Source organism: Oncorhynchus gorbuscha, unplaced genomic scaffold, assembly GCF_021184085.1.
Source record: "Oncorhynchus gorbuscha isolate QuinsamMale2020 ecotype Even-year unplaced genomic scaffold, OgorEven_v1.0 Un_scaffold_1002, whole genome shotgun sequence".
NCBI classification, from domain to species: Eukaryota; Metazoa; Chordata; class Actinopteri; order Salmoniformes; family Salmonidae; genus Oncorhynchus; species Oncorhynchus gorbuscha.
Genome location: NW_025745919.1, coordinates 71,313 through 97,500, shown reverse-complemented (window position 1 = coordinate 97,500; position 26,188 = coordinate 71,313). Strand labels below are relative to the sequence as shown.

Below are 26,188 nucleotides of genomic sequence, written 5' to 3'. Positions count from 1 at the left end.
CTCTCTCTCTCTCTCTCTCTCTCTCTCTCTCTCTCTCTCTCTCTCTCTCTCTCTCTCTCTCTCTCTCTCCCTCTCTCTCTCCTCTCTCTGTCTCTCTCTCTCTCTCTCTCACTCTCTCTCTCTCTCTCTGTAGATATTAATGAGTGTGAGCGTCCAGGTATCTGTGGACCAGGCCAGTGTTACAACACCATAGGAAACTACACCTGTATCTGCCCTGTGGACTACATGCAGGTCAATGGTGGAAACAACTGTATGGGTAAGTACAGTACAATACACTGTACTACTCACTCTTAAACAATAACCAGTGTGTGTGGTCTGAATACAGTTGGTTTCTGACTACAACAGAAACAGACTGGCAGCCAGATAGAAAACCTCACAGTATGTTTTTCATTACGGACCTATAATAAACAACATTTTTTTGTTGCTTCTACAACACCATGTGACTAATGACTGTTTGTCCCCTCCCTCCCGTAGACATGAGGAAGAGTTTCTGCTACAGGAACTTCTACTCTGACAACGGGACGTGTGACGGAGAGTTGACCTTCAACATGACCAAGAAGATGTGCTGCTGCTCCTACAACATTGGACGGGCCTGGAACAGACCCTGTGAGCAGTGTCCTGTACCCAGCACCAGTGAGTACACACACACACACATATATACACTACGCGCAGAACGCACACACACACACTCAAATCTGCCATCTGTCTGTCCCTAGATGAGTTTGCCACTCTGTGTGGAAGTGAGAGACCAGGATACTACATTGATATCTACACGGGACAGGTCATCGGTAAGTTACACCACTTCCAGTGGAAGGACACTATTGGAATAAAATCCAGTATACAGCTTCACAGGATTAATAAAAACACTTATAAAAAGGGATTCTGTGTATCTGTTTGTGTGTGTGTGTGTGTGTGTGTGTGTGTGTGTGTGTGTGTGTGTGTGTGTGTGTGTGTGTGTGTGTGTGTGTGTGTGTGTGTGTGTGTGTGTGTGTGTGTGTGTGTGTGTGTGTGTGTGTGTGTGTGTGTGTGTGTGTGTGTGTGTGTGTGTGCCTTTGTCTGTGTTCCAGACATTGATGAGTGCAGGGAAATCCCAGGTGTGTGTGAGAACGGCGTGTGTATCAACATGATTGGCAGCTTCAGGTGTGAGTGTCCAATGGGCTTCCTCTACAATGACAAGCTGCTCATCTGTGAAGGTAAGGCGTGCCCCATGGGCTTCATGCTGTGTGCTCATAGAACATACAACTACTACCCTTTAGAGTCTTTGGCCCGGATTCAGTCCGAGGCGCATAAATAGTAAACACTGGGCAGGTTGGCTCAAGCATAAATTACTTTTAAAAGTGGATTGAATGGCAGCCTTATATATGTTTGTATTTCTTTGACTGCATGGTGTTGCTGAATAAAACCCTCTGAGTCCATGTCACCTTGTCATGGGCCTCCAAGCCGGATAGGGTTTTATACAGTTGCACATGTATGGCAGGTCTCAGGGTCTAATTGCTTTAGTGAAATATCTATGAGTAATTAATACATTGTCTCTCTCTCTCTCTCTCTCTCTCTCTCTCTCTCTCTCTCTCTCTCTCTCTCTCTCTCTCTCTCTCTCTCTCTCTCTCTCTCTCTCTCTCTCTCTCTCTCTCTCTCTCTCTCTCTCTCTCTCTCTCTCTCTCTCTCTCTCTCTCTCTCTCTCTCTCTCTTTCCCTCCTAGACATTGATGAGTGTCAGAATGGGCCAGTGTGCCAGCAGAATGCAGGCTGTCTCAACATGCCTGGTAGCTACCGCTGTGAATGTAAACCTGGATACCGCTTCACCCCCACTGGACAGTGTCTGGGTAAGGATGGGGGAGGAGGGAGGGGTGAGGATGGAGGAGGGAGGGGTGAGGATGGGGGAGGATGGAGGAGGGAGGGGTGAGGATGGACGGGTAAGGATGGGGGAGGAGGGAAGGGTAAGGATGGGGGAGGAGGGAGGGGTAAGGATGTGGGTGGATGGAGGAGGGAGGGGTGAGGATGGGGCAGGATGGAGGAGGGAGGGGTAAGGATGGAGGGGTAAGGATGGGGGAGGAGGGAGGGGTAAGGATGTGGGAGGATGGAGGAGGGAGGGGTGAGGATGGGGCAGGATGGAGGAGGGAGGGGTGAGGATGGAGGGGTAAGAATGGGAGAGGAGGGAGGGGTAAGGATGTGGGAGGATGGAGGAGGGAGGGGTGAGGATGGGGCGGGATGGAGGAGGGAGGGGTGAGGATGGGGAAGGATAGTGTCTGGGTAAGGATGGGAGAGGATAGTGTCTGGGTAAGGATGGGAGAGGATAGTGTCTGGGTAATGATGGGGAGAGGATAGTGTCTGGGTAATGATGGAGGAGGATAGTGTCTGGGTAAAGATGGGGGAGGATAGTGTCTGGGTAATGATGGGGAGAGGATAGTGTCTGGGTAATGATGGAGGAGGATAGTGTCTGGGTAAAGATGGGAGAGGATAGTGTCTGGGTAAGGATGGGGGAGGATAGTGTCTAGGTAAAGATGGGGGAGGATAGTGTCTGGGTAAGGATGGGGGAGGATAGTGTCTGGGTAAGGATGGGGGAGGATAGTGTCTGGGCAAGGCTGGGAGAGGATGGTGTCTGGGTAAGGATGGGGGAGGATAGTGTCTGGGTAAAGATTGGGGAGAGGATAGTGTCTGGGTAAGGATGGGGGAGGATAGTGTCTGGGTAAGAATGGGAGAGGATAGTGTCTGGGTAAGGATGGGGGAGAGGATAGTGTCTGGGTAAGGATGGGAGAGGATAGTGTCTGGGTCAGGATGGGAGAGGACAGTGTCTGGGTAAGGATGGGGAGGATAGTGTCTGGGTAAGGATGGGGAGGATAGTGTCTGGGTAAGGATGGGAGAGGATAGTGTCTGGGTAAAGATTGGGGAGAGGATAGTGTCTGGGTAAGGATGGGGGAGGATAGTGTCTGGGTAATGATGGGGAGGATAGTGTCTGGGTAAGGATGGGGAGGATAGTGTCTGGGTAATGATGGGGAGAGGATAGTGTCTGGGTAATGATGGGGAGAGGATAGTGTCTGGGTAATGATGGAGGAGGATAGTGTCTGGGTAAAGATGGGGAGGATAGTGTCTGGGTAATGATGGGGAGAGGATAGTGTCTGGGTAATGATGGAGGAGGATAGTGTCTGGGTAAAGATGGGAGAGGATAGTGTCTGGGTAAGGATGGGGAGGATAGTGTCTGGGTAAAGATGGGGGAGGATAGTGTCTGGGTAAGGATGGGGAGGATAGTGTCTGGGTAAGGATGGGGGAGGATAGTGTCTGGGTAAGGATGGGAGAGGATAGTGTCTGGGTAAGGATGGGGGAGGATAGTGTCTGGGTAAGGATGGGAGAGGATAGTGTCTGGGTAAGGATGGGAGAGGATAGTGTCTGGGTAAGGATGGGAGAGGATAGTGTCTGGGTAAGGATGGGGAGGATAGTGTCTGGGTAAGGATGGGGGAGGACAGTGTCTGGGTAAGGATTGGGGGAGAATAGTGTCTGGGTAAGGATGGGGGAGGATGGGGGAGGATAGTGTCTGGGTAAGGATGGGAGAGGATAGTGTCTGGGTAAGGATGGGAGAGGATGGTGTCTGGGTAAAGATGGGTGAGGATAGTGTCTGGGTAATGATGGGGAGAGGATAGTGTCTGGGTAATGATGGAGGAGGATAGTGTCTGGGTAAAGATTGGGGAGAGGATAGTGTCTGGGTAAAGATTGGGGAGAGGATAGTGTCTGGGTAATGATGGGGGAGGATAGTGTCTGGGTAAGGATGGGGAGGATAGTGTCTGGGTAAGGATGGGGGAGGACAGTGTCTGGGTAAAGATTGGGGAGAGGATAGTGTCTGGGTAATGATGGGGGAGGATAGTGTCTGGGTAAGGATGGGGAGGATAGTGTCTGGGTAATGATGGGGAGAGGATAGTGTCTGGGTAATGATGGGGAGAGGATAGTGTCTGGGTAATGATGGAGGAGGATAGTGTCTGGGTAAAGATGGGTGAGGATAGTGTCTGGGTAATGATGGGGAGAGGATAGTGTCTGGGTAATGATGGAGGAGGATAGTGTCTGGGTAAAGATGGGAGAGGATAGTGTCTGGGTAAGGATGGGGAGGATAGTGTCTGGGTAAAGATGGGGAGGATAGTGTCTGGGTAAGGATGGGGAGGATAGTGTCTGGGTAAAGATGGGGAGGATAGTGTCTGGGTAAGGATGGGAGAGGATAGTGTCTGGGTAAGGATGGGGAGGACAGTGTCTGGGTAAGGATGGGAGAGGATAGTGTCTGGGTAAGGATGGGAGAGGATAGTTTCTGGGTAAGGATGGGAGAGGATAGTGTCTGGGTAAGGATGGGAGAGGATAGTGTCTGGGTAAGGATGGGAGAGGATGGTGTCTGGGTAAGGATGGGGAGGATAGTGTCTGGGTAAGGATGGGGGAGGACAGTGTCTGGGTAAGGATGGGGGAGAATAGTGTCTGGGTAATGATGGAGGAGGATAGTGTCTGGGTAAAGATGGGAGAGGATAGTGTCTGGGTAAGGATGGGGGAGGATAGTGTCTAGGTAAAGATGGGGGAGGATAGTGTCTGGGTAAGGATGGGGGAAGATAGTGTCTGGGTAAGGATGGGGAGGATAGTATCTGGGCAAGGCTGGGAGAGGATAGTGTCTGGGTAAGGATGGGGAGGATAGTGTCTGGGTAAAGATTGGGGAGAGGATAGTGTCTGGGTAAGGATGGGGAGGATAGTGTCTGGGTAAGAATGGGAGAGGATAGTGTCTGGGTAAGGATGGGGGAGAGGATAGTGTCTGGGTAAGGATGGGAGAGGATAGTGTCTGGGTCAGGATGGGAGAGGACAGTGTCTGGGTAAGGATGGGGAGGATAGTGTCTGGGTAAGGATGGGGAGGATAGTGTCTGGGTAAGGATGGGAGAGGATAGTGTCTGGGTAAAGATTGGGGAGAGGATAGTGTCTGGGTAAGGATTGGGGGAGGATAGTGTCTGGGTAAGGATGGGAGAGGATAGTGTCTGGGTAAGGATGGGAGAGGATGGTGTCTGGGTAAAGATGGGGAGGATAGTGTCTGGGTAATGATGGGGAGAGGATAGTGTCTGGGTAATGATGGAGGAGGATAGTGTCTGGGTAAAGATGGGGGAGGATAGTGTCTGGGTAAAGATTGGGGAGAGGATAGTGTCTGGGTAATGATGGGGGAGGATAGTGTCTGGGTAAGGATGGGGAGGATAGTGTCTGGGTAAGGATGGGGGAGGACAGTGTCTGGGTAAAGATTGGGGAGAGGATAGTGTCTGGGTAATGATGGGGGAGGATAGTGTCTGGGTAAGGATGGGGAGGATAGTGTCTGGGTAATGATGGGGAGAGGATAGTGTCTGGGTAATGATGGGGAGAGGATAGTGTCTGGGTAATGATGGAGGAGGATAGTGTCTGGGTAAAGATGGGGAGGATAGTGTCTGGGTAATGATGGGGAGAGGATAGTGTCTGGGTAATGATGGAGGAGGATAGTGTCTGGGTAAAGATGGGAGAGGATAGTGTCTGGGTAAGGATGGGGGAGGATAGTGTCTGGGTAAAGATGGGGGAGGATAGTGTCTGGGTAAGGATGGGGGAGGATAGTGTCTGGGTAAAGATGGGGGAGGATAGTGTCTGGGTAAGGATGGGAGAGGATAGTGTCTGGGTAAGGATGGGGGAGGACAGTGTCTGGGTAAGGATGGGGAGAGGATAGTGTCTGGGTAAGGATGGGGAGGATAGTGTCTGGGTAAGGATGGGAGAGGATAGTGTCTGGGTAAGGATGGGAGAGGATAGTGTCGGGGTAAGGATGGGAGAGGATGGTGTCTGGGTAAGGATGGGGAGGATAGTGTCTGGGTAAGGATGGGGGAGGACAGTGTCTGGGTAAGGATGGGGGAGAATAGTGTCTGGGTAATGATGGAGGAGGATAGTGTCTGGGTAAAGATGGGAGAGGATAGTGTCTGGGTGGGGTAAGGATGGGGGAGGATAGTGTCTAGGTAAAGATGGGGGAGGATAGTGTCTGGGTAAGGATGGGGGAAGATAGTGTCTGGGTAAGGATGGGGGAGGATAGTATCTGGGCAAGGCTGGGAGAGGATAGTGTCTGGGTAAGGATGGGGGAGGATAGTGTCTGGGTAAAGATTGGGGAGAGGATAGTGTCTGGGTAAGGATGGGGGAGGATAGTGTCTGGGTAAGGATGGGGGAGGATAGTGTCTGGGTAATGATGGGGAGAGGATAGTGTCTGGGTAATGATGGGGAGAGGATAGTGTCTGGGTCAGGATGGGAGAGGACAGTGTCTGGGTAAGGATGGGGGAGGATAGTGTCTGGGTAAGGATGGGGGAGGATAGTGTCTGGGTAAGGATGGGAGAGGATAGTGTCTGGGTAAAGATTGGGGAGAGGATAGTGTCTGGGTAAGGATGGGGGAGGATAGTGTCTGGGTAATGATGGGGGAGGATAGTGTCTGGGTAAGGATGGGGGAGGATAGTGTCTGGGTAATGATGGGGAGAGGATAGTGTCTGGGTAATGATGGGGGAGGATAGTGTCTGGGTAATGATGGGGAGAGGATAGTGTCTGGGTAATTATGGGGAGAGGATAGTGTCTGGGTAATGATAGAGGAGGATAGTGTCTGGGTAAAGATGGGTGAGGATAGTGTCTGGGTAATGATGGGGAGAGGATAGTGTCTGGGTAATGATGGAGGAGGATAGTGTCTGGGTAAAGATGGGAGAGGATAGTGTCTGGGTAAGGATGGGGGAGGATAGTGTCTGGGTAAAGATGGGGGAGGATAGTGTCTGGGTAAGGATGGGGGAGGGTAGTGTCTGGGTAAGGATGGGGGAGGATAGTGTCTGGGTAAGGATGGGAGAGGATAGTGTCTGGGTAAGGATGGGGGAGGATAGTGTCTGGGTAAGGATGGGAGAGGATGGATGGGAGAGGATAGTGTCTGGGTAAGGATGGGAGAGGATGGTGTCTGGGTAAGGATGGGGAGGATAGTGTCTGGGTAAGGATGGGGGAGGACAGTGTCTGGGTAAGGATGGGGGAGAATAGTGTCTGGGTAAGGATGGGGGAGGATGGGGAGGATAGTGTCTGGGTAAGGATGGGGAAGGATAGTGTCTGGGTAAAGATTGGGGAGAGGATAGTGTCTGGGTAAGGATGGGGAGGATAGTGTCTGGGTAAGGATGGGGGAGGATAGTGTCTGGGTAAAGATTGGGGAGAGATAGTGTCTGGGTAAGGATGGGGAGGATAGTGTCTGGGTAAGGATGGGGAGGATAGTGTCTGGGTAAGGATGGGGGAGAATAGTGTCTGGGTAATGATGGGGAGGATAGTGTCTGGGTAAAGATGGGAGAGGATAGTGTCTGGGTAAGGATGGGGAGGATAGTGTCTGGGTAAAGATGGGGGAGGATAGTGTCTGGGTAAGGATGGGGAGGATAGTGTCTGGGTAAGGATGGGGAGGATAGTGTCTGGGTAAGGATGGGAGAGGATAGTGTCTGGGTAAGGATGGGGAGGATAGTGTCTGGGTAAAGATTGGGGAGAGGATAGTGTCTGGGTAAGGATGGGGGAGGATAGTGTCTGGGTAAGGATGGGAGAGGATAGTGTCTGGGTAAGGATGGGGGAGAGGATAGTGTCTGGGTAAGATGGGAGAGGATAGTGTCTGGGTAAGGATGGGGAGGACAGTGTCTGGGTAATGATGGGGAGGATAGTGTCTGGGTAAGGATGGGGAGGATAGTGTCTGGGTAATGATGGGGAGAGGATAGTGTCTGGGTAATGATGGGGAGGATAGTGTCTGGGTAATGATGGGGAGAGGATAGTGTCTGGGTAATTATGGGGAGAGGATAGTGTCTGGGTAATGATAGAGGAGGATAGTGTCTGGGTAAAGATGGGTGAGGATAGTGTCTGGGTAATGATGGGGAGAGGATAGTGTCTGGGTAATGATGGAGGAGGATAGTGTCTGGGTAAAGATGGGAGAGGATAGTGTCTGGGTAAGGATGGGGAGGATAGTGTCTGGGTAAAGATGGGGAGGATAGTGTCTGGGTAAGGATGGGGAGGATAGTGTCTGGGTAAGGATGGGGAGGATAGTGTCTGGGTAAGGATGGGAGAGGATAGTGTCTGGGTAAGGATGGGGGAGGATAGTGTCTGGGTAAGGATGGGAGAGGATAGTGTCTGGGTAAGGATGGGAGAGGATAGTGTCTGGGTAAGGATGGGAGAGGATGGTGTCTGGGTAAGGATGGGGAGGATAGTGTCTGGGTAAGGATGGGGGAGGACAGTGTCTGGGTAAGGATGGGGAGAATAGTGTCTGGGTAAGGATGGGGGAGGATGGGGGAGGATAGTGTCTGGGTAAGGATGGGGAAGGATAGTGTCTGGGTAAAGATTGGGGAGAGGATAGTGTCTGGGTAAGGATGGGGAGGATAGTGTCTGGGTAAGGATGGGGAGGATAGTGTCTGGGTAAAGATTGGGGAGAGGATAGTGTCTGGGTAAGGATGGGGAGGATAGTGTCTGGGTAAGGATGGGGGAGGATAGTGTCTGGGTAAGGATGGAGGAGGATCGTGTCTGGGTAAATATGGGAGAGGATAGTGTCTGGGTAAGGATGGGAGAGGATAGTGTCTGGGTAAGGATGGGAGAGGATAGTGTCTGGGTCAGATGGGAGAGGATAGTGTCTGGGTAAGGATGGGGAGGATAGTGTCTGGGTAAGGATGGGGAGGATAGTGTCTGGGTAAGGATGGGAGAGGATAGCGTCTGGGTAAAGATTGGGGAGAGGATAGTGTCTGGGTAATGATGGGGAGGATAGTGTCTGGGTAAGGATGGGGGAGGATAGTGTCTGGGTAATGATGGGGAGAGGATAGTGTCTGGGTAATGATGGAGGAGGATAGTGTCTGGGTAAAGATGGGAGAGGATAGTGTCTGGGTAAGGATGGGGGAGGATAGTGTCTGGGTAAAGATGGGGAGAGGATAGTGTCTGGGTAAGGATGGGGGAGGATAGTGTCTGGGTAAAGATGGGGGAGGATAGTGTCTGGGTAAGGATGGGGAGGATAGTGTCTGGGTAAAGATGGGGAGGATAGTGTCTGGGTAAGGATGGGGAGGATAGTGTCTGGGTAAGGATGGGGAGGATAGTGTCTGGGTAAGGATGGGAGAGGATAGTGTCTGGGTAAGGATGGGGGAGGATAGTGTCTGGGTAAGGATGGGGAGGATAGTGTCTGGGTAAGGATGGGAGAGGATAGTGTCTGGGTAAGGATGGGAGAGGATAGTGTCTGGGTAAGGATGGGGAGGATAGTGTCTGGGTAAGGATGGGGAGGACAGTGTCTGGGTAAGGATGGGGGAGGATAGTGTCTGGGTAAGGATGGGGGAGGGGAGGATAGTGTCTGGGTAAGGATGGGGGAGGATAGTGTCTGGGTAAAGATTGGGGAGAGGATAGTGTCTGGGTAAGGATGGGGAGGATAGTGTCTGGGTAAGGATGGGGGAGGATAGTGTCTGGGTAAAGATTGGGGAGAGGATAGTGTCTGGGTAAGGATGGGGGAGGATAGTGTCTGGGTAAGGATGGGGAGGATAGTGTCTGGGTAAGGATGGAGGAGGATGTGTCTGGGTAAGGATGGGAGAGGATAGTGTCTGGGTAAGGATGGGAGAGGATAGTGTCTGGGTAAGGATGGGAGAGGATAGTGTCTGGGTAAGGATGGGAGAGGATAGTGTCTGGGTAAGGATGGGGAGGATAGTGTCTGGGTAAGGATGGGGAGGATAGTGTCTGGGTAAGGATGGGAGAGGATAGTGTCTGGGTAAAGATTGGGGAGAGGATAGTGTCTGGGTAATGATGGGGGAGGATAGTGTCTGGGTAAGGATGGGGGAGGATAGTGTCTGGGTAATGATGGGGAGAGGATAGTGTCTGGATAATGATGGAGGAGGATAGTGTCTGGGTAAAGATGGGAGAGGATAGTGTCTGGGTAAGGATGGGGAGGATAGTGTCTGGGTAAAGATGGGGGAGGATAGTGTCTGGGTAAGGATGGGGGAGGATAGTGTCTGGGTAAGGATGGGGCAGGATGGGGGAGGATAGTGTCTGGGTAAGGATGGGGGAGGATAGTGTCTGGGTAAGGATGGGGAGAATAGTGTCTGGGTAAGGATGGGGAGAGGATAGTGTCTGGGTAAGGATGGGAGAGGATAGTGTCTGGGTAAGGATGGGGAGAGGATAGTGTCTGGGTAAGGATGGGGAGGATAGTGTCTGGGTAAGGATGGGAGAGGATAGTGTCTGGGTAAAGATGGGGAGAGGATAGTGTCTGGGTAATGATGGGGAGGATAGTGTCTGGGTAAGGATGGGGAGGATAGTGTCTGGGTAATGATGGGGAGTGTGTCTGGGTAAGGATGGGGAGGATAGTGTCTGGGTAAGGATGGGAGAGGATAGTGTCTGGGTAAGGATGGGGGAGGATAGTGTCTGGGTAAAGATGGGGAGGATAGTGTCTGGGTAAGGATGGGGAGGATAGTGTCTGGGTAAGGATGGGGAGGATAGTGTCTGGGTAAGGATGGGGGAGGATAGTGTCTGGGTAAGGATGGGGAGGATAGTGTCTGGGTAAAGGATGGGGAGAGGATAGTGTCTGGGTAAGGATGGGGGAGGATGGTGTCTGGGTAAGGATGGGAGAGGATAGTGTCTGGGTAAGGATGGGGAGGATAGTGTCTGGGTAAGGATGGGGGAGGATAGTGTCTGGGTAAGGATGGGGGAGGATAGTGTCTGGGTAAAGATGGGGGAGGATAGTGTCTGGGTAAAGATGGGGGAGGATAGGCTGAGGGAGGAGAAGAAAGGTAGCAGAAAAATTAACGTTTTCTAAATAGATCCCCTATTCCTGGTGTCAGTATATTTCTGTCATTGCCATGCCAAATACAATTATTTTGCAATGCCAAACATTTTTGTTCAATGACATGACAAAGACAAAGGGGTTCTAGTCTAAATAACAAACAGACTGGCACCATAGAGACAGACAGACCAACAGACAGACCAACAGACAGACGGAGAGGGATAGAAGAACAGAATAATGTGTGTGTTAGACAAGTAGAAGAATGTGTTAGCCATGCTGTGCTGGTTAGTCGTTAGTTAGTGAGTATGTGAGGCATGTGTCAGGGACCAGGGGGCTGTGCTGCATATCTTACCCCTCCTAGAGGAGCTCCTCTGGGCTTTACTGGCCTGTAGTTCCCCCCCTGCTCTCCCTGCTAAACACCCGGGATTATGATGAGAGGAAAGCCTCGAGAGCAGCACGTCCCTCAAGAGTAGCTGTGTGAGAAAGGAATGTACGCCTGTAATATGGACCCAGCCTTTTCAATAGCAGCATCCTGTTGTTCTTCCTGCTTTTATGTGTAACCAAACACAGTGGAGGTGTAGACCACAGTAACTACAGTAACAGAGTATACACTGTAGACCACAGTAACTACAGTAACAGAGTATACACTTAGACCACAGTAACTACAGTAACAGAGTATACACTTAGACCACAGTAACTACAGTAACAGAGTATACATTTACATCATTACATTTAAGTCATTTAGCAGACGCTCTTATCCAGAGCGACTTACAAATTGGTGCATTCACCTTATGACATCCAGTGGAACAGTCACTTTACAATAGTGCATCTAAAACTTAAGGGGGGGAGAGGGATTACTTATCCTATCCTATCCTATACACTTAGACCACAGTAACTACAGTAACAGAGTATACACTTAGACCACAGTAACTACAGTAACAGAGTATACACTTAGACCACAGTAACTACAGTAACAGAGTATACACTTAGACCACAGTAACTACAGTAACAGAGTATACACTTAGACCACAGTAACTACAGTAACAGAGTATACACTGTAGACCACAGTAACTACAGTAACAGAGTATACACTTAGACCACAGTAACTACAGTAACAGAGTATACACTTAGACCACAGTAACTACAGTAACAGAGTATACACTGTAGACCACAGTAACTACAGTAACAGAGTATACACTTAGACCACAGTAACTACAGTAACAGAGTATACACTTAGACCACAGTAACTACAGTAACAGAGTATACACTTAGACCACAGTAACTACAGTAACAGAGTATACACTTAGACCACAGTAACTACAGTAACAGAGTATACACTGTAGACCACAGTAACTACAGTAACAGAGTATACACTTAGACCACAGTAACTACAGTAACAGAGTATACACTTAGACCACAGTAACTACAGTAACAGAGTATACACTTAGACCACAGTAACTACAGTAACAGAGTATACACTGTAGACCACAGTAACTACAGTAACAGAGTATACACTTAGACCACAGTAACTACAGTAACAGAGTATACACTTAGACCACAGTAACTACAGTAACAGAGTATACACTGTAGACCACAGTAACTACAGTAACAGAGTATACACTTAGACCACAGTAACTACAGTAACAGAGTATACACTGTAGACCACAGTAACTACAGTAACAGAGTATACACTTAGACCACAGTAACTACAGTAACAGAGTATACACTTAGACCACAGTAACTACAGTAACAGAGTATACACTTAGACCACAGTAACTACAGTAACAGAGTATACACTTAGACCACAGTAACTACAGTAACATAGTATACACTTAGACCACAGTAACTACAGTAACATAGTATACACTTAGACCACAGTAACTACAGTAACATAGTATACACTTAGACCACAGTAACTACAGTAACAGAGTATACACTGTAGACCACAGTAACTACAGTAACATAGTATACACTTAGACCACAGTAACTACAGTAACAGAGTGGAGGTGTAGACCACAGTAACTACAGTAACAGAGTATACACTGTAGACCACAGTAACTACAGTAACAGAGTATACACTTAGACCACAGTAACTACAGTAACAGAGTATACACTTAGACCACAGTAACTACAGTAACAGAGTATACACTTAGACCACAGTAACTACAGTAACATAGTATACACTTAGACCACAGTAACTACAGTAACATAGTGGAGGTGTAGACCACAGTAACTACAGTAACATAGTATACACTTAGACCACAGTAACTACAGTAACATAGTATACACTGTAGACCACAGTAACTACAGTAACATAGTATACACTTAGACCACAGTAACTACAGTAACAGAGTATACACTTAGACCACAGTAACTACAGTAACAGAGTATACACTTAGACCACAGTAACTACAGTAACAGAGTATACACTTAGACCACAGTAACTACAGTAACAGAGTATACACTGTAGACCACAGTAACTACAGTAACAGAGTATACACTTAGACCACAGTAACTACAGTAACAGAGTATACACTTAGACCACAGTAACTACAGTAACAGAGTATACACTGTAGACCACAGTAACTACAGTAACAGAGTATACACTTAGACCACAGTAACTACAGTAACAGAGTATACACTGTAGACCACAGTAACTACAGTAACAGAGTATACACTTAGACCACAGTAACTACAGTAACAGAGTATACACTTAGACCACAGTAACTACAGTAACAGAGTATACACTTAGACCACAGTAACTACAGTAACAGAGTATACACTTAGACCACAGTAACTACAGTAACAGAGTATACACTTAGACCACAGTAACTACAGTAACATAGTATACACTTAGACCACAGTAACTACAGTAACATAGTATACACTTAGACCACAGTAACTACAGTAACATAGTATACACTTAGACCACAGTAACTACAGTAACAGAGTATACACTGTAGACCACAGTAACTACAGTAACATAGTATACACTTAGACCACAGTAACTACAGTAACAGAGTGGAGGTGTAGACCACAGTAACTACAGTAACAGAGTATACACTGTAGACCACAGTAACTACAGTAACAGAGTATACACTTAGACCACAGTAACTACAGTAACAGAGTATACACTTAGACCACAGTAACTACAGTAACAGAGTATACACTTAGACCACAGTAACTACAGTAACATAGTATACACTTAGACCACAGTAACTACAGTAACATAGTGGAGGTGTAGACCACAGTAACTACAGTAACATAGTATACACTTAGACCACAGTAACTACAGTAACATAGTATACACTGTAGACCACAGTAACTACAGTAACATAGTATACACTTAGACCACAGTAACTACAGTAACAGAGTATACACTTAGACCACAGTAACTACAGTAACAGAGTATACACTTAGACCACAGTAACTACAGTAACAGAGTATACACTTAGACCACAGTAACTACAGTAACAGAGTATACACTGTAGACCACAGTAACTACAGTAACAGAGTATACACTTAGACCACAGTAACTACAGTAACAGAGTATACACTTAGACCACAGTAACTACAGTAACAGAGTATACACTGTAGACCACAGTAACTACAGTAACAGAGTATACACTTAGACCACAGTAACTACAGTAACAGAGTATACACTGTAGACCACAGTAACTACAGTAACAGAGTATACACTTAGACCACAGTAACTACAGTAACAGAGTATACACTTAGACCACAGTAACTACAGTAACAGAGTATACACTTAGACCACAGTAACTACAGTAACAGAGTATACACTTAGACCACAGTAACTACAGTAACATAGTATACACTTAGACCACAGTAACTACAGTAACATAGTATACACTGTAGACCACAGTAACTACAGTAACACAGTGGAGGTGTAGACCACAGTAACTACAGTAACATAGTATACACTTAGACCACAGTAACTACAGTAACATAGTATACACTGTAGACCACAGTAACTACAGTAACATAGTATACACTTAGACCACAGTAACTACAGTAACATAGTATACACTTAGACCACAGTAACTACAGTAACATAGTATACACTTAGACCACAGTAACTACAGTAACAGAGTATACACTGTAGACCACAGTAACTACAGTAACATAGTATACACTTAGACCACAGTAACTACAGTAACAGAGTGGAGGTGTAGACCACAGTAACTACAGTAACAGAGTATACACTGTAGACCACAGTAACTACAGTAACATAGTATACACTTAGACCACAGTAACTACAGTAACATAGTATACACTTAGACCACAGTAACTACAGTAACATAGTATACACTTAGACCACAGTAACTACAGTAACATAGTATACACTTAGACCACAGTAACTACAGTAACATAGTATACACTGTAGACCACAGTAACTACAGTAACACAGTGGAGGTGTAGACCACAGTAACTACAGTAACATAGTATACACTTAGACCACAGTAGCTACAGTAACATAGTATACACTGTAGACCACAGTAACTACAGTAACATAGTATACACTTAGACCACAGTAACTACAGTAACATAGTATACACTTAGACCACAGTAACTACAGTAACAGAGTATACACTTAGACCACAGTAACTACAGTAACACAGTGGAGGTGTAGACCACAGTAACTACAGTAACAGAGTATACACTTAGACCACAGTAACTACAGTAACAGAGTATACACTTAGACCACAGTAACTACAGTAACAGAGTATACACTTAGACCACAGTAACTACAGTAACAGAGTATACACTTAGACCACAGTAACTACAGTAACAGAGTATACACTTAGACCACAGTAACTACAGTAACAGAGTATACACTTAGACCACAGTAACTACAGTAACACAGTGGAGGTGTAGACCACAGTAACTACAGTAACAGAGTATACACTTAGACCACAGTAACTACAGTAACAGAGTATACACTTAGACCACAGTAACTACAGTAACAGAGTATACACTTAGACCACAGTAACTACAGTAACAGAGTATACACTTAGACCACAGTAACTACAGTAACAGAGTATACACTTAGACCACAGTAACTACAGTAACAGAGTATACTTAGACCACAGTAACTACAGTAACAGAGTATACACTTAGACCACAGTAACTACAGTAACAGAGTATACACTTAGACCACAGTAACTACAGTAACAGAGTATACACTTAGACCACAGTAACTACAGTAACAGAGTATACACTTAGACCACAGTAACTACAGTAACAGAGTATACACTTAGACCACAGTAACTACAGTAACACAGTGGAGGTGTAGACCACAGTAACTACAGTAACAGAGTATACACTTAGACCACAGTAACTACAGTAACATAGTATACACTGTAGACCACAGTAACTACAGTAACACAGTATACACTGTAGACCACAGTAACTACAGTTACAGAGTATACACTGTAGACCACAGTAACTACAGTAACACAGTATACACTAAGTGGCCTTAATGAGACCCTGTCCCAGTCTCACTGTGGGGTTAGTCCTGTGGTCTGTCCCAGTCTCACTGTGGGGGTAAGTCCTGTGGTCTGTCCCAGTCTCACTGTGGGGGGTTAGTCTTGTGGTCTGTCCTTGTCTCTCTGTGGGGGTTAGTCCTGTGGTTTGTCTCAGTCTCCTTGTGGGAGTTAGTCCTGTAGTCTGTCCCAGTCTCACTGTGGGGGTTAGTCCTGTAGTCTGTCCCAGTCTCACTCTGGGGGTTAGTCCTGTGGTCTGTCCCAGTCTCACTGTGGGGGTTAGTCCTGTGGTCTGTCCCAGTCTCACTGTGGGGGTAAGTCCTGTGGTCTGTCCCAGTCTCACTGTGGAGTTTAGTCCTGTGGTCTGTGCCAGTCTCACTGTGGGGGGTTAGTCCTGTAGTCTGTCCCAGTCTCACTGTGGGGGTTAGTCCTGTGGTCTGTCCCAGTCTCACTGTGGGGGTAAGTCCTGTGGTCTGTCCCAGTCTCACTGTGGAGTTTAGACCTGTGGTCTGTGCCAGTCTCACTGTGGGGGTTAGTCCTGTGGTCTGTGCCAGTCTCACTGTGGGGGTTAGTCCTGTAGTCTGTCCCAGTCTCACTGTGGGGTTAGCCCTGTGGTCTGTCCCAATCTCACTGTGGGGGTTAGTCCTGTGGTCTGTACCAGTCTCACTGTGGGGGTTAGTCCTGTGGTCTGTACCAGTCTCACTGTGGGGGTTAGCCCTGTGGTCTGTCCCAGTCTCACTGTGGGGGTTAGTCCTGTGGTCTGTACCAGTCTCACTGTGGGGGTTAGTCCTGTGGTCTGTACCAGTCTCACTGTGGGGGTTAGTCCTGTGGTCTGTCCCAGTCTCACTGTGGGGGTTAGTCCTGTGGTCTGTCCCAGTCTCACTGTGGGGGTTAGTCCTGTGGTCTGTACCAGTCTCACTGTGGGGGTTAGTCCTGTGGTCTGTACCAGTCTCACTGTGGAGGTTAGTCCTGCGTTGCAGTGTGTGTTCCACATCTTCTGACCCTCGCTATCTTTTTGTTCTCACTCTCTCTCTCTCCCTCTCTCTACCTCTCTCTCTCTCTCTCCCTCTTTCTCGCTCCCTCTCTCTCTCTACCTCTCTACCTCTCTCTCCCCCTCGCTCCCTCTCTCTCTCTACCTCTCTCTCTCCCTCTCTCTCTCTCTCTCTCCCTCTCTCTACCTCTCTCTCTCTCTCCCTCTTTCTCACTCCCTCTCTCTCTCTACCTCTCTACCTCTCTCTCTCTCTCTCGCTCCCTCTCTCTCTCTACCTCTCTCTCTCTCGCTCCCTCTCTCTCTCTACCTCTCTCTCTCTTTCTCGCTCCCTCTCTCTCTCTACCTCTCTACCTCTCTCTCTCTCTCGCTCCCTCTCTCTCTCTACCTCTCTCTCTCTCTCGCTCCCTCTCTCTCTCTACAGATCGCAATGAGTGTGTGGAGAATCCAGGAGTGTGTAGCCCAGGCCAGTGTATTGATACGTTGGGAAGCTATCGCTGTATCTGCCCCAATGGTTTCAAGGCTACATCAGACCTGGCTATGTGTATAGGTGAGTACAACAACAACAACCTCTATTCTTCCATGAGTCATATTAGTGAATAGTGCTGTAGTTATTTTTCATGGTCCATCGAGCTGAATCTAATTATCACAAGGGCTCTTTTTCACATGTGATCTCACTCCTCTCTCCAAATCATAACTCATTGGCCTCCACTAGTGGATAGTTTGTAATAAGTACTTAGTCAAGTAGTCCTTGTTGTCACTGGACCTGGTGAGAGAGTGGTTGCCAGTAGGTTGTGATAATGTTGTGCTGATGTTGTAAGGATGTTCTCCTGTTGTTGTAGATGTGGATGAGTGTGAGAGTGGTTGCCAGTAGGTTGTGATAATATTGTAAGTATGTTCTCCTGTTGTTGTAGATGTGGATGAGTGTGAGAGACAGCCGTGTGGAAACGGGACCTGTAAGAACACAGTGGGATCCTATAACTGCCTGTGTTATCCAGGCTTTCAGCTCTCACACAACAACGACTGCATAGGTAGGTGTGTGTGTGTGACTAACTTTGTTTTGAAGCCAGGTCTTCTGCACGCCACAGGACCGTGTTAGCCCACTGAGATAAAGGCCTAGGCAGTGTGTGTACGGTGTGTGTTTATCTTTCCGCCTGTGTTACCAGATACGGATGAGTGTTCGAGCCAGAGAGGGCTGTGTAGGAACGGGAACTGTATTAACACCCTGGGCTCCTTCGTGTGTGTGTGTCGCGATGGCTACGAACTCAGCGCCGACGGAAGAATTTGTGTTGGTGAGAAACTGTCGCATGACTCTCTCCTTGTCTCCTTCCTCTCTATCTCTCTCCTCCCTTCCTCCTGTCATTACTCTCTCCTTATCTCCTTCCTCTCTATCTCTCTCCTCCCATCCTCCTGTCATTACTCTCTTTCCTTATCTCCTTCCTCTCTCTCTCTCCTCCCTTCCTCCTGTCATTACTCTCTCCTTATCTCCTTCCTCTCTATCTCTCTCCTCCCATCCTCCTGTCATTACTCTCTTTCCTTATCTCCTTCCTCTCTATCTCTCTCCTCCCATCCTCCTGTCATTACTCTCTTTCCTTATCTCCTTCCTCTCTATCTCTCTCCTCCCTTCCTCCTGTCATTACTCTCTCCTTATCTCCTTCCTCTCTATCTCTCTCCTCCCATCCTCCTGTCATTACTCTCTTTCCTTATCTCCTTCCTCTCTATCTCTCTCCTCCCATCCTCCTGTCATTACTCTCTTTCCTTATCTCCTTCCTCTCTATCTCTCTCCTCTCTTCCTCCTGTCATTACTCTCTTTCCTTATCTCCTTCCTCTCTATCTCTCTCCTCTCATCCTCCTGTCATTACTCTCTCCTTATCTCATTCCTCTCTATCTCTCTCCTCTCTTCCTCCTGTCATTACTCTCTCCTTATCTCCTTCCTCTCTAACTCTCTCCTCCCATCCTCCTGTCTTTCCTCTCTCTCCTCTCTTCCTCCTGTCATTACTCTCTCCTTATCTCCTTCCTCTCTATCTCTCTCCTCTCTTCCTCCTGTCATTACTCTCTCCTTATCTCCTTCCTCTCTATCTCTCTCCTCTCTTCCTCCTGTCATTACTCTCTCCTTATCTCCTTCCTCTCTATCTCTCTCCTCTCTTCCTCCTGTCATTACTCTCTCCTTATCTCCTTCCTCTCTATCTCTCTCCTCTCTTCCTCCTGTCATTACTCTCTCCTTATCTCCTTCCTCTCTATCTCTCTCCTCTCTTCCTCCTGTCATTACTCTCTCATTATCTCCTTCCTCTCTATCTCTCTCCTTATCACCTTCCTCTCTATCTCTCTCCTTATCTCCTTCCTCTCTAACTCTCTCCTCCCATCCTCCTGTTATTACTCTCTCCTTATCTCCTTCCTCTCTAACTCTCTCCTCCCTTCATTCTGTCATTACTCTCTCCTCTCACACTCCTCTCTAACTCTCTCCTCCCTTCATTCTGTCATTACTCTCTCCTCTCACACTCCTCTCTAACTCTCTCCTCCCTTCATTCTGTCATTACTCTCTCCTCTCACACTCCTCTCTAACTCTCTCCTCCCTTCATTCTGTCATTACTCTCTCCTCTCACACTCCTCTCACGCCTTTGTCATCCATTTCTCTCTCCTCTCTCCAGGTTTTCTCACCTGTCTCGTTTTCCTTCACGTTATCTCAATTCTTTCATCACTCTCTCAACCCTCTTCTCAGTCTCTCTCTCCTCTCATAGCAACATTATCTGTAGTATTTCCATGTTGTATTAACTTTGTTTCATTTCTAAAGAGTTTAACTGAGTGTGTGTAATGTGGTGTGTGTTCTGTCTCCCAGACATCAATGAGTGTGCAGTGAACCCTGGGACTTGTGGTCCAGGCACCTGTCAGAATCTGGACGGTTCCTACAGGTGTATCTGCCCACTTGGCTACTATATACAGGACGAGACCTGTGAAGGTAACATACATACGCTTGGAAATCTTCAGTCATTTTGGTAATTAACCAAAAATCTATGGCAATCTATCGTAACTTTGGTCATTTATACTTGAATAACTTTAGAAAAATGTATTCATGTATCGTATCACTTTAGTTTTTTCATCTGTGTCCATATTGACCATGAGTTTCTAGTAGATAGACCGAATGGTTACAGAGGAAATAGCCTCATTAATGACAAAAAGCATCTCTATATTTAGTATATTCTTTTACAGCTTTGTCATTCTATTTTTTCTAATCATCTTATTTAATTATTTCATATATTTTACATTTGATAAGGCTCCACAGAGAGCCAGAGTTAATTGCAGTACCCAAAAGGGCCACTATATGTCTTGTGATAGATTACATAAAATCCTTGAAAGATACCAACATTTTGGTAGTTTAGTGGTAAACTTAGAATGTTTCCAGTAATATACCATCCCTTTGCAACCCTAACACACACACACACACACACACACACACACACACACACACACACACACACACACACACACACACACACACACACACACACACACACACACACACACACACACACACACACACACACACACACACACACACACACTGTATGTTTATAGAGTGAGGGTGATGAAGAGATACAGTCATGTACAGAGCTCTGTCTATTCCACTCCATGCTCTGTATGTTTATAGAGTGAGAGTGATGAAGAGATACAGTCATGTACAGAGCTCTGTCTATTCCACTCCATGCTCTGTATGTTTATAGAGTGAGAGTGATGAAGAGATACAGTCATGTACAGAGCTCTGTCTATTCCACTCCATGCTCTGTATGTTTATAGAGTGAGAGTGATGAAGAGATACAGTCATGTACAGAGCTCTGTCTATTCCACTACATGCTCTGTATGTTTATAGAGTGAGAGTGATGAAGAGATACAGTCATGTACAGAGCTCTGTCTATTCCACTCCATGCTCTGTATGTTTATAGAGTGAGAGTGATGAAGAGATACAGTCATGTACAGAGCTCTGTCTATTCCACTCCATGCTCTGTATGTTTATAGAGTGAGAGTGATGAAGAGATACAGTCATGTACAGAGCTCTGTCTATTCCACTCCATGCTCTGTATGTTCCAAGAAGTCACTGGTGTTGTGTTTAGTTAGTAACAGGATCAGTTGGTAAGAGTAGTGGGCTGTAGAGGTCATTTTAGACTAACAGTAGAAACATACATTAGACTAGAGCACAACTCACTATTCTGTGTGATTATTACACTTATTGATCTGTGTGTTCTATCTCTATGTTCTAGATGTTGATGAGTGTTCTCTCTCTGTGTTCTAGATGTTGATGAGTGTTCTCTCTGTGTGTTCTAGATGTTGATGAGTGTTCTCTCTATGTGTTCTAGATGTTGATGAGTGTTCTCTCTGTGTGTTCTAGATGTTGATGAGTGTTTTCTCTCTGTGTTCTAGATATTGATGAGTGTTCTATCTCTGTGTTCTAGATTGTGATGAGTTTACTATCTGTGTTCTAGATGTTGATGAGTGTTCTCTCTCTGTGTTCTAGATTGTGATGAGTGTTCTCTCTGTGTGTTCTAGATGTTGATGAGTGTTCTCTCTCTGTGTTCTAGATGTTGATGAGTGTTCTCTCTGTGTGTTCTAGATGTTGATGAGTGTTCTCTCTGTGTGTTCTAGATGTTGATGAGTGTTCTCTCTGTGTGTTCTAGATGTTGATGAGTGTTCTCTCTGTGTGTTCTAGATGTTGATGAGTGTTCTCTCTCTGTGTTCTAGATGTTGATGAGTGTTCTCTCTCTGTGTTCTAGATATTGATGAGTGTTCTCTCTGTGTGTTCTAGATGTTGCTGTGTGTTCTCTCTGTGTGTTCTAGATGTTGATGAGTGTTCTCTCTGTGTGTTCTAGATGTTGATGAGTGTTCTCTCTCTGTGTTCTAGATGTTGATGAGTGTTCTCTCTGTGTGTTCTAGATGTTGATGAGTGTTTACTATCTGTGTTCTAGATGTTGATGAGTGTTCTAACTCTGTGTTCTAGATATTGATGAGTGTTCTATCTTTGTGTTCTAGTTATTGATTTGTGTTCTAGTTATTGATGAGTTATATATCTGTGTTCTAGATATTGATTAGTGTTCTATCTTTGTGTTCTAGTTATTGATGAGTTATATATCTGTGTTCTAGATATTGATGAGTGTTCTATCTCTGTGTTCTAGATATTGATGTGTGTTCTCTCTGTTCTATATATTGATGAGTGCTCTCTCTGTGTTGTAGATATTGATAAGTTATAACTCTGTGTTCCAGATGTTGACACGTGTTCTCTCTGTGTTCTAGATATTGATGAGTGTTCTCTCTGTGTGTTCTAGATGTTGATGAGTTCTATCTCTGTGTTGTAGATATTGATAAGTTATAACTCTGTGTTCCAGATGTTGACAAGTGTTCTCTCTGTGTTCTAGATATTGATGAGTGTTCTCTCTGTGTTGTAGATATTGATGAGTTCTATCTCTGTGTTGTAGATATTGATAAGTTATAACTCTGTGTTCCAGATGTTGACAAGTGTTCTCTCTGTGTTGTAGATATTGATGAGTGTTCTCTCTGTGTTGTAGATATTGATGAGTTCTATCTCTGTGTTGTAGATATTGATGAGTTCTATCTCAGTGTTGTAGATATTGATAAGTTATATCTCTGTGTTGTAGATATTGATGAGTTCTATCTCTGTGTTGTAGGTATTGATGAGTTCTATCTCTGTGTTGTAGATATTGATGAGTTCTATCTCAGTGTTGTAGATATTGATAAGTTATATCTCTGTGTTGTAGATATTGATGAGTTCTATCTCTGTGTTGTAGGTATTGATGAGTTCTATCTTTGTGTTGTAGATATTGATGAGTTCTATCTCTGTGTTGTAGATATTGATGAGTGTTCTCAGACCCCAGACATCTGTCTGTTTGGGACCTGCTCCAACACTGAGGGCAGCTTCACCTGTGTGTGTCCTGCCGGCTTTCAGCTGTCCTCCTCAGGACGCAGATGCGTGGGTGAGTTGTGTGTGTGTGTTGGTTGCGGCTGAGTTTACGTCTGAACTCAAAACCATTGTCCTGAAATAACAAAGTGACAGGTAAACACACTCAGTCCCTAAGAAATAGTTCACTCAAATTACAACATTACACATTGGTTTATTTACCCTGTAAGCAGTCAATGGCAATCCATGCTTTGGTTTAGTTTCCCTTTTCCCAAACACTAATGGTTTAGCATTTGTGGCACAAATCCCATTCAAGTCATGGTAACGACATTAGCATTTTTCGCGGAACCACAATCCTTCTTTTCACAGTCCATCATTATACCTCTCTCTCTCTCTCTCTCTCTCTCTCTCTCTCTCTCTCTCTCTCTCTCTCTCTCTCTCTCTCTCTCTCTCTCTCTCTCTCTCTCTCTCTCTCTCTCTCTCTCTCTCTCACGCACTCACTCACGCACGCACGCACACACGCACACACACACACACACACACACACACACACACACACACACACACACACACACACACACACACACACACACACACACACACACACACACACACACACACACACACACACACACACACACACACACACACACACACACACACACACACATCTGTGAGCAGGGCAGGGGGGGATCAGGGCACATAAATATCTCTGTTTCAGAAAAGCTGACAAATCAGTTTCATGGAGAAATGTAACGAGACACTCCTTGACATGTCTGTCATACTGCCAGGTGTGTGTGTGCTTGATCTATGGGGTTCAGATAGCTTTCTTGTGTAGAGCTTGTGGCCAGTACTGGGGATGGCAGGTAGCCTAGTGGTTAAGAGTGTTGGGCCAGTAACCAAAAGGTTGTTGGTTTAAATCCCGTACCGACTAGGAGAAAAATCTGCCAATGTGCCCTTGCGCAAGGCACTTAACCCCAGTTGCTCCTATAAGTAGCTCTGGATAAGAGCATCTGCTAAATGACTACAATGTAAACTAACAGTACAGAGCAGGGAGAGGCACCATCATGTGTTTCTAGTTACAGACAGAGGCCCAACAGACTGATCTATACAACCAGAGAGACTGGCAGCTGCTTGGCCCTGTCTACCACTGGGCACCGAATAACATCTCTCTATTTTCTCTCCTGCCACTCTCTTTCTTTCTCTCTCTCCTCCCACTCTTTATCTCTCTTTCTCTCTCTCCTCCCACTCTTTATCTCTCTTTCTCTCTCTCCTCCCACTCTTTATCTCTCTTTCTCTCTCTCCTCCCACTCTTTATCTCTCTTTCTCTCTCTCCTCCCACTCTTTATCTCTCTTTCTCTCTCTCCTCCCACTCTTTATCTCTCTTTCTCTCTCTCCTCCCACTCTTTATCTCTCTTTCTCTCTCTCCTCCCACTCTTTATCTCTCTTTCTCTCTCTCCTCCCACTCTTTATCTCTCTTTCTCTCTCTCCTCCCACTCTTTATCTCTCTTTCTCTCTCTCCTCCCACTCTTTATCTCTCTTTCTTTCTCTTTCTCCTCCCACTCTTTATCTCTCTTTCTTTCTCTCTCTCCTCCCACTCTTTATCTCTCTTTCTTTCTCTTTCTCCTCCCACTCTTTATCTCTCTTTCTCTCTCTCCTCCCACTCTTTATCTCTCTTTCTTTCTCTTTCTCCTCCCACTCTTTATCTCTCTTTCTCTCTCTCCTCCCACTCTTTATCTCTCTTTCTCTCTCTCCTCCCACTCTTTATCTCTCTTTCTCTCTCTCCTCCCACTCTTTATCTCTCTTTCTCTCTCTCCTCCCACTCTTTATCTCTCTTTCTCTCTCTCCTCCCACTCTTTATCTCTCTTTCTCTCTCTCCTCCCACTCTTTATCTCTCTTTCTCTCTCTCCTCCCACTCTTTATCTCTCTTTCTCTCTCTCCTCCCACTCTTTATCTCTCTTTCTTTCTCTTTCTCCTCCCACTCTTTATCTCTCTTTCTTTCTCTCTCTCCTCCCACTCTTTATCTCTCTTTTCTCTTTCTCCTCCCACTCTTTATCTCTCTTTCTCTCTCTCCTCCCACTCTTTATCTCTCTTTTTTTCTCTTTCTCCTCCCACTCTTTATCTCTCTTTCTTTCTCTTTCTCCTCCCACTCTTTATCTCTCTTTCTCTCTCTCCTCCCACTCTTTATCTCTCTTTCTCTCTCTCCTCCCACTCTTTATCTCTCTTTCTCTCTCTCCTCCCACTCTTTATCTCTCTTTCTCTCTCTCCTCCCACTCTTTATCTCTCTTTCTCTCTCTCCTCCCACTCTTTATCTCTCTTTCTTTCTCTCTCTCCTCCCACTCTTTATCTCTCTTTCTTTCTCTTTCTCCTCCCACTCTTTATCTCTCTTTCTTTCTCTTTCTCCTCCCACTCTTTATCTCTCTTTCTCTCTCTCCTCCCACTCTTTATCTCTCTTTCTCTCTCTCCTCCCACTCTTTCTCTCTTTCTCTCTCTCCTCCCACTCTTTATCTCTCTTTCTCTCTCTCCTCCCACTCTTTATCTCTCTTTCTCTCTCTCCTCCCACTCTTTATCTCTCTTTCTCTCTCTCTCCCACTCTTTATCTCTCTCTCTCTCTCCTCCCACTCTTTATCTCTCTTTCTCTCTCTCCTCCCACTCTTTATCTCTCTTTCTCTCTCTCCTCCCACTCTTTATCTCTCTTTCTCTCTCTCCTCCCACTCTTTATCTCTCTTTCTTTCTCTTTCTCCTCCCACTCTTTATCTCTCTTTCTTTCTCTCTCTCCTCCCACTCTTTATCTCTCTTTCTTTCTCTTTCTCCTCCCACTCTTTATCTCTCTTTCTCTCTCTCCTCCCACTCTTTATCTCTCTTTCTTTCTCTTTCTCCTCCCACTCTTTATCTCTCTTTCTCTCTCTCCTCCCACTCTTTATCTCTCTTTCTCTCTCTCCTCCCACTCTTTATCTCTCTTTCTCTCTCTCTCCCACTCTTTATCTCTCTTTCTCTCTCTCCTCCCACTCTTTATCTCTCTTTCTCTCTCTCCTCCCACTCTTTATCTCT

The 26,188-nt window shown here is 46.2% G+C and overlaps 1 protein-coding gene across 1 annotated transcript in view; it reads left to right on the top strand.

Annotated features, from left to right (window-relative positions):
* The window catches only part of LOC124020945 (fibrillin-1-like), a 201,152-nt gene that overhangs the window by 138,046 nt on the left and 36,918 nt on the right, over positions 1 to 26,188 (top strand). The window contains 10 exon segments of the mRNA XM_046336257.1: positions 134 to 256; positions 475 to 633; positions 717 to 788; positions 1,068 to 1,193; positions 1,700 to 1,822; positions 17,660 to 17,785; positions 18,150 to 18,266; positions 18,402 to 18,527; positions 20,072 to 20,191; positions 23,088 to 23,213. Coding sequence (XP_046192213.1) covers positions 134 to 256; positions 475 to 633; positions 717 to 788; positions 1,068 to 1,193; positions 1,700 to 1,822; positions 17,660 to 17,785; positions 18,150 to 18,266; positions 18,402 to 18,527; positions 20,072 to 20,191; positions 23,088 to 23,213 — 1,218 coding nt within the window.